The sequence below is a fragment of the Quercus robur genome, chromosome 6 (assembly GCF_932294415.1).
Source record: "Quercus robur chromosome 6, dhQueRobu3.1, whole genome shotgun sequence".
Taxonomy (NCBI): Eukaryota; Viridiplantae; Streptophyta; class Magnoliopsida; order Fagales; family Fagaceae; genus Quercus; species Quercus robur.
The window spans coordinates 33044160-33056034 of NC_065539.1; the positions used below are offsets into that span (position 1 = coordinate 33044160).

General features: G+C 33.1%; 1 protein-coding gene across 1 annotated transcript; it reads left to right on the forward strand.

The window, feature by feature from the left end:
• The first annotated feature begins 4009 nt into the window (after positions 1-4009).
• On the forward strand, positions 4010-9904 carry LOC126688480 (PHD finger protein ING1). The gene is made up of 7 exons (XM_050383184.1): positions 4010-4346; positions 4698-4769; positions 5920-6107; positions 8581-8644; positions 8794-8893; positions 9370-9535; positions 9636-9904. The coding sequence occupies exons 1-7, from the start codon at positions 4319-4321 to the stop codon at positions 9744-9746; spliced, it is 729 nt and encodes a 242-aa protein (XP_050239141.1). The 5' UTR covers positions 4010-4318; the 3' UTR covers positions 9747-9904.
• The last annotated feature ends 1971 nt before the right edge of the window (positions 9905-11875 follow it).

Below are 11875 nucleotides of genomic sequence, written 5' to 3' on the forward strand. Positions count from 1 at the left end.
GAAATTACACTTTACCACCCTAAACTATACTCCGGATTACACTTTGCACCCTAAACTATTCGAATGCATGCTTTGCACCCTAAACTATTACATTTGTTACACTTTGCACCCCGATGTTAATTTTATTGTTATGTTGGATGGAAATCTTGAGCACATGACTTGCACATGTGTATTGCTTAAGTGGCACAAAGTCAAATGACCAAAACCCCCCTCTTTCCAATTAATTTCAAACAAAAAGTTATTTCTTTATTTTTTTACCCAACTCTCTCTTTCCCTCTCTTGTGCCTGCGTAGCAACTCCTCTTCCCAAATCAAATCATCAATGGCACCACTACTGCTCCACTAGGACCACCACTGCAACGAACGGCCAACTTGACCTCTTGAATATAAATGGTTAAATGGTCTTTACAAGAGCCACTGAACATGTCCCTGAGGGAAAGTGAAAAACAACCTTTTCCTTAATAGTTAATATGTGGCTTTGCCAATTCCACGAGGCTGCCAATTTTATGGCACTGGATCTTTAATTAATATTAACTTGTAAGCCATATATCAGCTTTTTGATAGCCACTTACTGCAAAAAGGAGTGTAGACTTACCTTGAACTTAATTATAATATTCAATGGAAAGACATAATTTCAAATGCTCACTTGATGGTGGAGTGGTGGTGGTGCCATTGATAATTTTGTTTTGGGGATTTAGGGTTTCACAAATTTTGATTGGAGAGAGAGAGAGAGCTAGGTAAAAAATAAAGAAATAAATTTTTGTTTTTAATTAATTGGAAAGAGGGGTTTTTGGTCTTTTGACTTTGTGCCACTTAAGTAATACACATGTGCAAGTCATGTGCTCAAGATTTCCATCCAACATAACAGTAAAATTAACGTCGGGGTGCAAAGTGTAACAAATATAATAGTTTAGGGTGCAAAATGTGCATTCGAATAGTTTAGGGTGCAAAGTGTAATCTAGGGTATAGTTTAGGGTGGTAAAGTGTAATTTTCCCAGAAAACTAATTATACAACATAAGCTAGTAACAATTAGCTTTAAAAATGAACTGCATCAAGACTATCCCTCTTTGGAACACACTTGTTCTCAAGTGTGGCTAATTGTAAGATGATTTGGTGCATGACAGGGTGGTAAGTGATGCACATTGATGCTATTGGAGATATGCACATGATTTGGTAGTCCCAATGATCTGCATTCTCATTAGTTGATGTATTAAGCTGTTGCATCATGCTAGAGATTAAGGTCTGTTGTTGCTTTGTGTCAAGGTTGCAAGTGAATCAAACTCAATCTTGAAGTTTGATTCCCATTTTGGTTCTCCCCTTGGAGGACTAGGTACTTGTCTTAGAACACCTCCTCTAGGTTAAACAATTGGGTTACTACAGTTGTTGTGATTATCAGTTTCAGTATCTTTAGTAGGTTCATTTCTAAGATGATAACGCCGATTTCTTCTTACTTCCTCAGTCAAGGAAACAAGCTGCCCCCTTAGCAGCTCCATAGTTTGCTCCAATGTCACCTGGGGTTCTCCTTCTTGGTATGGTTGCGGCTGTTACCTAGGATGAACCTGCACCACAGGTTCATGTGTTGCAGAAGCTTTCTTGTCCCTTCTATTGTATACTATTGGTGCCATCTACACAAATCCTTAGGCTCACTAGTAGAGAATAAGAAAATGAAATCAAAATAGGATCTTGACAAGTTCTTGATGACTAAAAATGAAGAAACAAATTGCAAACCAACTTGAATCCTACGGATCTCAAGGTCTAATACTATGATGGAGGAAAAATGGTGAAAAGGAAAGATGTTTTAGAAAGCTAAGTTGTTTAGAGAAAAGAAAGAATGAACTAGTTCGTCGAGAGACACACTCATGGAATAATACCTCATAAGTAGATTTCTTTTATTCAAATTCAACTAGTTACAATGAAGACAGCCTCGCTTATTTATAGTTACATAAACAAGTTGCTAAGTTAGTTACAAGAACCTACCATGTGGCTGCCATGTGATTGGCCAAAGTCTAACTAACTAATAGGCTATTGACCTTATCACTAACAACCTATCAGCTAACTAACTTTCTGTTACAAGTGATAAAGGCAATTAAAAGTAAAAGGAAACTACTTATTATATAATAATATAAGCTAGTAACAACTAGCTTTAAAAAATGAACTGCATCACTTTAAATATTTGTCAACTACTGTATGCATTTTCCCATTCAGTTTATAATGGTAGAACTTCATATAGAAAGTTGTGCAGTTAGGACTTGGGAGAGCATTAGTTGCCTGCTACAATGCACAAACTACATATCATCAACGATTATGGTTGGGAGTTACAACTTACTATTTAGGTCCAAATTGAGTTCCCATGACTAGATATTCTTTATCCCACTTTTTGTATTTCACTTTGTATTTATGTTACTTTGTATTTACCGTTGTACACCATTGGTACAATGGTCACTTTACTTGTATAAGTGCTTGTGGGGTGTGGGGGGCAAGAGGTGGGGTTCAAGTCTCCAAGAAAAAACTTCACACACACATACACTTAGATTATGTTAGAGTAGAATTTTTATTTTGTATAAAAAAAAATGTTACTTTGTATTTATTCGAGCTCTCTTATCTGAGCTACAACTATTGATGACTAAAATTTGTCTATAATTACTAAAAACAACTAACCAAGCTTAGTTCTTAGTTTCCTAATCTTTCAGCCCTAGGGAATAATCATGTCATGCAATTTCAAGTTTGAACTAAGTCAAGATTTTGTTGGGCTTCAGGCTTCGTTTGATTGGGGAGATAGAAAAATGGGGAGGGATGGAAAAGTGTGTGTGTGTTGGGGGGGTGGGGGGGGGAGAGGGTGATAGAAAGAGATTTAATTCTCTCATGTTTGGTTGAAGGAGTGGAAAAATAGAGGAATGAAACACTCATTTGTTTGGTTGAGAAGATAAATGTGAGGATAGAAAGTGTAGTTTGTATGAATTTACTCTTATACCCCTATTATATATGAGAAATATTTTTTAAAATAGAAGTATATTAGAAAAGAAAAAATTTCCTGGAGAGAAAATATATAAGAAATAATTTGACACATAATAAAAGTGACACAACCCAATTATTATTTTAACTTCTCTCTCTATATATTTATTTTTATATATAAAAGATGTGGTTAATTAAATTGTTTAAAATAACAAATTAAAAAGAGGGTTGACTCTAGATTTTTAAGCAATTTGTGATATATATATATATATATATATGTGTGTGTGTGTGTGTGTGTGTGTGTGTTAGGTTCAAGTTACACCTGATGTAATTCTAAATAATGTTACATTATTCAATATTTTTTAATTGGATACAAATTTTGACAAATCTACCGTCTGATTATATTATCTTTGTATATTCTCCATACTTGCAATATTTCAAGGTGATTAAAGATTAATAATCATGTCATCAATCAATTTTTTAAATTCAAGTTTTTGTAATTTAAAATAATGCATAAAAGATGAGTTTATGGATCAAATGGTAAATAACATCCAAGTGACGTGAAAATTGGTATGATTGTTAAGAACATATAGAACATGTAATTCAACAGTGAAATTTTCAAATTATGAATTCTATAACAAGTTATTAGGTGGTGTAACAAGTTATATATATATTTACATAAAGTTACATAATTCAATATTTTTTAATTGGACGTAAATTTTGAAAAATTCAATTTTAAATTACATTATATTCATAAATTCTCTATGCTTTAAGGTGATAAAAAATTAATAGTTATGACATCAATCAATTATTTAAATTTAAATTTTTGTAGTTTAAAATAATGCATAAAAAATGAGTCTATAGATCGAATGATAAATAACAATCAATTGACATGAAAATTGGTATGCATGTTAAGAATATATAGAACATATAATTCAACTGTGACAGTTTCAAAATATGAATTCTATAAAAAGGAATTGGGTGGTATAACGTTGCTTAAAATTAGTGTAACTTAAACTTAACCTTTGTATATATTCATGGCTTCAAGTCGGGTTAACGTTCCGGATTCAATTTTGTGAGGTCTAGCTGAATCGAACCTATACGACCCGGCTCAGTGTCTTTGTAAATTGTAATTGTGCGTAACAAGTTCGGCGGCAATCGTGTGTCGTGATTGGGAATAATGTGGAAACCAAAAGGCTAAATTTGTCATTTCCAATCGATCTCAATCTGATCTTTTTAGGGGGGTCGAAGGTCGTTTCGTTTGTTTGTTTGTTTGTTTGTATGAATGGCGGGAAGAATTCTCCGACAAATTCCTACCTGAAATCAACAACCTAAATCACCCCCAAACAAATCCTTTATCCCCAAAATGTCCTTCCTCGATGAATTGCAAATCAGTAAGCTCTCTCTCTCTCTCTCTCTCTCTGTGCTTCGATTGTACTATAAACCCTAACCCTATTCCTCTTTTAGTATTTCTTTTTCCTTCTTTAAATATCTTTCACTTCCTACGAAATTTCTTCAATTTTTGGCAATCAATCCTAGTATACTCTGTTATAAAATTTGTTGAAACATATGTATTTCTGTTTTGATTGCACAATTAAGGTTAATTTCTTATTAATAATACTTTTCCAGTTTGTACTTGTGTATGTGTTTTTATTACATTTTTTTTTTCTTTTCTTTTTCGGTTTCTCTGTTGAATGAATGATAATATGTAACATCATGTTCATGTGCTATGTAACATTACACAGATTTGGAGTCATTGCCTGGTATTCTGCAAAAGAAGTATGCGTTGTTGCGTGATCTAGATAGAAGCTTACAAGGTATGACTCAGCATCAGTAACAACGTCATTGTTTTCATTCTCACCATTATCATCCTTATAAATTTTACTATGGCTATTTTTATAATTTATAATATGCCTGACTTAACTGCTATATAAATGTGAGGAAGACCAAAAAATTCAGTCACCACTGGTTTTGTGCAATATGGCTAAGAGCCTTGTAACTTAGTGGCATTGACTGGTTTCCTTTACGAGAGGAGAACTAGGGTTTAGAGCTCCCGTTCCTCCATAAATTGTAACAATCGAATTATTAAAATAAGAAATTAAAAATAAAAATCGTTTTGGTGTCATAATATATATATATATATATGTATGTATTAAAGTAATGTACTTTATTGCATAAGAACTAACTTATGTGTGTAAAAAACACAAGGTAGTGTAAAAAATATATCAAAGATTATTTGCACTAGGTTAGCAATAATTATATATATGTCCTGTACCCACAATAATTTTAATCCCAAACCTCCATGTTTGCAAGGAGAATTACTACTACTCTACAAGGCCATTGGTGGGATAATTATGTTCATGAATGTGTACTTAATTCTTAGAATTTGTTAAGAAGACGTGAGTCAAATCTTTGTTTTGACCAAACTACTAATTAAAGATCATACCTAGTGCATAAAGCTCCCACTTCTCTGGGGTCCAGGAGAGGTCATTGGCAGCCTTTCCCCAAATTTCTTTAGGGAAGTTGATTCTTGGACTTGAACCCACGAAAATGTCACTTTAGGACTTATTATCACATTAAAGCCTGACCTAAACCAGACTCAAATGAGGTTGTTAACTTGAGTTAGTTTTGGAAGAGTAATTTAGCAAGCAATGATATTACAGAATATTACTACAAGAGTTTTATTATAATTTACACAAACTCTGTTTCTACTTTGGTTTTCTCTTTATTTTATTTTTGGCTTTTGACTTGCATGAGAGAGCCTGGACACCTCCTCCCTATAAGTTCTAGGTGCAGGGTGAGGTTGTGGGTTCAAGACCCATTGGGTGCATGTGTAACTTATCAATTAAAAAAAAAAAAAAAAAAAAGAGAAAAAAGAAAAAGGAAAAGAAAAAGAAAAAGAAGACTTAAGTTTTATTTGCATATGTATAGCTTTTGTTGTACTGGACTTCTTATGCATATGAACAGAAATTCAAAGACAGAATGAACAGCGTTGTGAACAAGAAATTGAGGAGATGAGGAGAGGAGTTAGGTCTGGAAATATTACACCTAATTCATCACTTACCAAAATTTCGGATGAAGCACTTGATGAGCAAAAGCATAGTATCAGGATTGCAGACGAAAAGGTTGCCTTGGCTGTTCAGGCATATGATTTGGTATGTGAAATCTCCATCTTTCCTTGTACTTTTCACTGCATATTGCTTGTTTTGTATTTTATCTTCATTAACCAAGATTGGCAATGGTGATTGTTATGCCATTCTGGCAATTGTTTTTGTCAATTCTGTTGCTGCCAAATTTTCTGTTCATGTATTTGTGATTTTTCTTTCCTAGGTATTATTTTATTAGGCTAAATCATAAGTATGAAGATGCTGCTAGTTTGTTTTTATACAAGTTATCCAGAATGGACTGTTCTCAAAGAATTTTTTTATACAACATTATATTATGTGTGTTTGCATGCGCGCTTCAAAGATGAAGCTATGCATGCTTTAATGCATATTTTCCTTAAAATGGGTCATGCATTTGATGTTAATTCTATACTTGGTTTAATTTTCCATGTCATTTGTATAATTTTAGATCTATGTTTCTTATGAGAGCTCATATTTGATCTCATAAATCTTGGATGAAAATGTTTGCTTTTCTTGCTTTAGATGACACACTTTCCATGCCCTTGTTATGAGTGAAATCATATATTTTGATTGTATTCTGTTCCAATAGACTTGTTTAAAAAATTTCTGTTCCAAGTCATGGATTAGACCTATTGGAACTGATTGTAGCTTGTAAGAATTTATTGGACATATGTTTCTATCAATAGTTAAAATAGCAGTAACTACCAATTATAAGCTATATCTTGTGAAGGTTTTTTGTTTCTCTTTGCTGCACAATCCCATAAATGCAGCATGAGATTTAAGTGACATCAGCAGTAAATGATGTAATTTTTTCTTTAGAAAATTGATATCATAGACTATCTAATAAAAGTTCAGTCCTGGAACTGTGGTTGCTCTAAATAGTTATCTTTTATTGAAGGTTTGAATAAATTATATAATTCCTGCATAGTGTGGGTTGGTTTCAAATAAAACCTTAAATTTTAATAAAGTTTTTAATTAAATCCCTGAAATTGTTTCAATTCACATCCTCAATGAGTCTCAATTTCTGATAATTTATTAGTTGGAGGTGTGGCATTTGAACCCTAGATGTCTCCGTTGAATTTATCAGGAAGTGTCAACTAGTTGAGTTACAAGGTTAGCTAAAAGTACTAGAAATTCACAGATTTTATGACTAAAACTTATCTAAAAACAAAAAATCCTTTCACAACATGAGAATTTCAAAATTATATAATAATCAATCCTTTATGATGTATTGCCACAAAAATATGTTCAATGAAATTACATATTGTATAGGTTCATGTCCAAATCATTTCATAACAAGTATCGTATTTGGGTCCTATAAGTTGTGGTTGGGCTAAGTTGTTAAATTCTCTCTATAACAGGTTGTGACACTCTTCTTTGTCCCAAATGGCTATCTAAATTACGTGATTCCCCTAAATTTTGGGGTAGTTTCAAATGAAACCCTAAATTTTAAAAATTGCAATTAATTCCATGAACTTTTAAAAACTTTTCAATTCAGTTATTGTCACCAAACATTCATAATAAAATTACATAACATATAAGGTTATGTCCTAATGATATCATATTCCAATAAAAAAATAAAAATAAAAATAAAATAATGATATCATATCACAGACCACATAATAAAAGTTATGTCCTACACCTAATGGTTTTGCCAAAGGATGCCCTTTCTTTTTTAACATTTTCTTACCCATATTTTATGTCTTGCACTATAAACATGTTAAAATTTTAACGTAGTTTACTTTAAGTGAAACTCTATTACAAATTTTTTTTTTTATAAAAAAAATTAAAATTAAAATACCACTGATTAAAAATACCCAAAAATTGAAGAATTTTACAAAAAAGGTTTGAAAAAAATTTAAAAGGAGTTCCATTATTTAATTTAAATTATTTTATAATCTATCATAATTATTTGATCTTACACAAAAATACTTTTCACAGTGTAACTTGAAGTAACTTTTTAAATTATATATTTATTGTTCAATTTCAATTGTGCGTGTGTATATATATATGTATGTATGTATGTATGTATTTGAATTCACATACGTTTTTTTTATTAATATGTACATCACATGGTCATAGTACTTGTTCACATAATAGATCAATTTATTTTTGTGAAATTGAGATATGACATTCATTTTTTGAGAAAAAGGTTACAGTATTTGGTACTATCAGAACAATGCACTCAAAGGCTTAAAGTTTGGATTTTCCTATTTGATTTCTTAGCCACTTGAACCACATACAGGAAATGATACCCTCCGCCAAAATCAGTAATTTTCCTGAATTATCTGTTAATTGCTAATCAGGTAGTGACAGGAGTTTCTTTTATATTCTGATTTTATGGCCTCATTGATGAGGTTAAATTGCATGTCTTAATTCTAGGTAATCCTTATTATTGCACCTAGTATGGGGTTAAAATCTCTCTCTATTTTGAAGGAATTAGCTTGGAATTTTTGTTGTATACGTTCTCTGCTAATTGTGTCTATTCATAATTCTGCTTCAGGTAGATACACACATACAGCAACTTGATCAATATTTGAAAAAATTTGATGAAGAGCTTCGACGTGGTACTCTACTTATTGTCCATATTTCCAGAGTCAATAATATGTATCGACTTCCTTGCACTTTCATAGGTTTAATGGTGTGTGAATACTAAAGTATTTCCAACTTTATTTGGAAATTCTTTATTTTTATATAATAATAATATTTGTGACAGAGAAAGAGAATGCTGCTGCAAGTGGGGTGCCCTCTCCAAGTCTCGATGGTGGTGGGAAAGCTGGAAGGATGAGTGAAAGTGGCAGAGGAGGGCGTAAGAAGTATTTATCTGGCCTATATATGCTCATTTGTAGATAGTTTCATGGCAGATTACTTCACATCTTATTTAGCTTAGGCTTTTGATCCTGAATTTTTTTTTCCCTGGAAGCTCTTAAGTTGAATTTTTATTTAAGTACTTCTGTTTTTATGGCTTTCTGCTAGAGTACTTATTTATATGACATTAACGGGATGCTCCCAAAGTTAAGTAAAACATTGGCTGTGTTAAAATATAATTGGATATTGAAAAATATTTTAAAAACGACAAGAAGGGGGAATAGTGCAAGGACCTCACAACATAACATGAAAAAGAACTGAAGGGGTGGACTAATCCCTTTTATGAGAAAAATTCATTAATTTTCAAACTATAGTAGTAGCTTCACCACATCCAATTTAAGAATGTGAAGTGTGATTGCATGTATATTCAACACACTTGGTAGAAGACATGGTGTAACATCGATTAAAATAACATTTTTGTCAGAACACGCCAGGCAACAGCGGCAGCTGCAGCAGCAACAGAAGCAGCTACTACTGGTGCAAATGCTACAGGTATGGATTTAGAGCTGCCAGTGGATCCAAATGAACCCACATACTGTTTTTGTAACCAAGTTAGCTATGGGGAGATGGTTGCTTGCGATAACAATGATGTATGTAATCCCTTTCTATCTTTTTCATTTTTTCTTCTAAATTTCTCTTCTACATTCTTAATTTATGATCTGATGAAAGCCCCTGTTATCCTTTCAACAGTGCAAAATAGAATGGTTCCACTTTGGTTGTGTTGGTCTGAAGGAGCAGCCAAAAGGAAAATGGTACTGTTCAGATTGTGCTGTGCTGAAAAATCGTCGGAAAGGCAGATGATGCTGGGAAGCTATTCTTGGGCACTCTATTATTTGCATTTGCACTGCCATATTATGAAATAGAGTTATTTTTTTCTTTTTTTCACTGGATCTGTGTATATTCAACTATATTTTCTTTATTTTATTTATCTTTGCAATAACAGCATATGCTTTTGGCCTTGTTTAGTGTGTCATTCTTCCATTATTTCGTTTAAGAGAACTTATGCGGGCTCTTCTTCTCTTTTCCTTTTTATTTTTTTATTTTTTAAGAGAGAGAGAGAGAGAGAGAGAGCTTTCAAATGGTTCAACCGCTTAGATGTATTTTGAGGTCTTACGGAAGTATGATGACTCAGGGTATTTGAGTTAATTTTTCATCTTTTTGTTTTCTAGTCATCTGAATGTAACTTCGTGGTGTTAAATTGTGGGAACATCCGAGTTGTTTAAGTAAATTTTCCATTTTTCTTTTCGAGTCATCTGAATGTAACTTCATGGTGTTAAATTGCAGGAACATCCGAGTAACTTTCCTTCTGATGAGCTAAAGCTTCATCAACCTTTCAAGGTTTTGATAGAGTAATTTTTCACTCTTAACCAGATTTTTTTCCGCATAAGCAACTGTGGTCTGTTTAGGACCATAGGTCCGTCATATCCAACATTCATATGTCAGTTTAGAAGTCATTAACCGGTGAGGATGGGTTTCATTCATGATGATGGTACCTTGATGGGAAGGCGCATAATGCCTGTGTAAGTGTAACACCTCGGGGTTGATTGTAAAGACTCAATCTTTGCAATGAAATGGTCCATCTTCATTTAAAATACAGACGGAAAGGGTCCTAATTTGACCAGAATCCCTTTCCATTCTGGGCCTGACGATTTTCAAGAAGTTTCCTTCGTATTCTAGGCAGACAATTGAACTATTATCCATCATAATATCCCATATTACAGTCCAATCATACTTCGCACTAGCTTCCTACTGGTATGGTGATCCCACAATTAATCTAATCAACTCCTTGTGATTAGTCGTAGTATATTGTTCTCTCTTCTTTTGGTATCCACAGCTTCTACTTAATTCAATGATTCTTGTATTGCCTCTAACTTGAGAATCGCCACATTAATAATATCTAAGATTTCTAAGTATAACTTCTAGGGCACCACTTCATCATGGCTTATCCATCCATAATATCATGATAAATGCAAAGGAATAGAACATTTTGTAGTTTCTTTTGACCTTGTTTTAGAATGTAAGTATCGAATATATGTGTAAAGGATTTCTATGGGGGCACGACTTCGTGCAAATCCTTCCTGGGTTGTCTTAACTCTCATTTGCTTGTCTATCAAATACCATCCTAGATCTGAAACAGGACGACGTTAAACCCTTTCTATGTGTACTTGCATTCCCTAGAGGCATGGAGTTGGGCAAATTTGGGTTGGCTCAGCTATAAGGTCAGATTTATTATATTGTGTAACCATTGCACACACCACTTCTCTCACATGAATGAAGACCTCTCAAGCTTGAGATACACGAACTGTTATACAAGATATCACCTCGTAAAGTTAGGGACAATAGGATTAGACTTTTCATCATTCCAAATATACAATAGACACGAGATATTACTGTGAAACTTTTGATCATTCCAAAAATAGCAATTCATTCATTACTATAAGCTTTTAAGGAGCAATATTTAGGGTGTGTTTGGTTCAGCTTTTTCATGAGAGGTGTGAGTGAGGAACAGGCGTGAGAACTGAGATGAGAGGAATGAGGAACAGGCGTGAGAACTGAGGACATGAGCATGATTTATTGAAGGGTAATTTGGTAATTGTCTGAAGAGTCCAACGGATAGTTGATCAATGCGAATGGATTTTTTCTAAAATAGACCTCCAGAGCTCTTTTATGGCTTGCGCGTTCTCAGCCTTGGTCCAAAACACAACTTTTTCCAAAAAGTTGCGTTTAATACCTAACCAAATGGGTTTTGTGGTTCAGTTTTCTTCAAAATGGGCTTTTTGAGTTGAAAATGTTGAAACAAACAGGCACTTAGATTGATACAAATAAGTTAAGACCAAAGGGGACACTAATAGCTAATATTTTAATAGTATATATTGAATTACTGAACTATTATTTTAAAGTTTTGGTTAAAAACATTCATATTTGGTCCC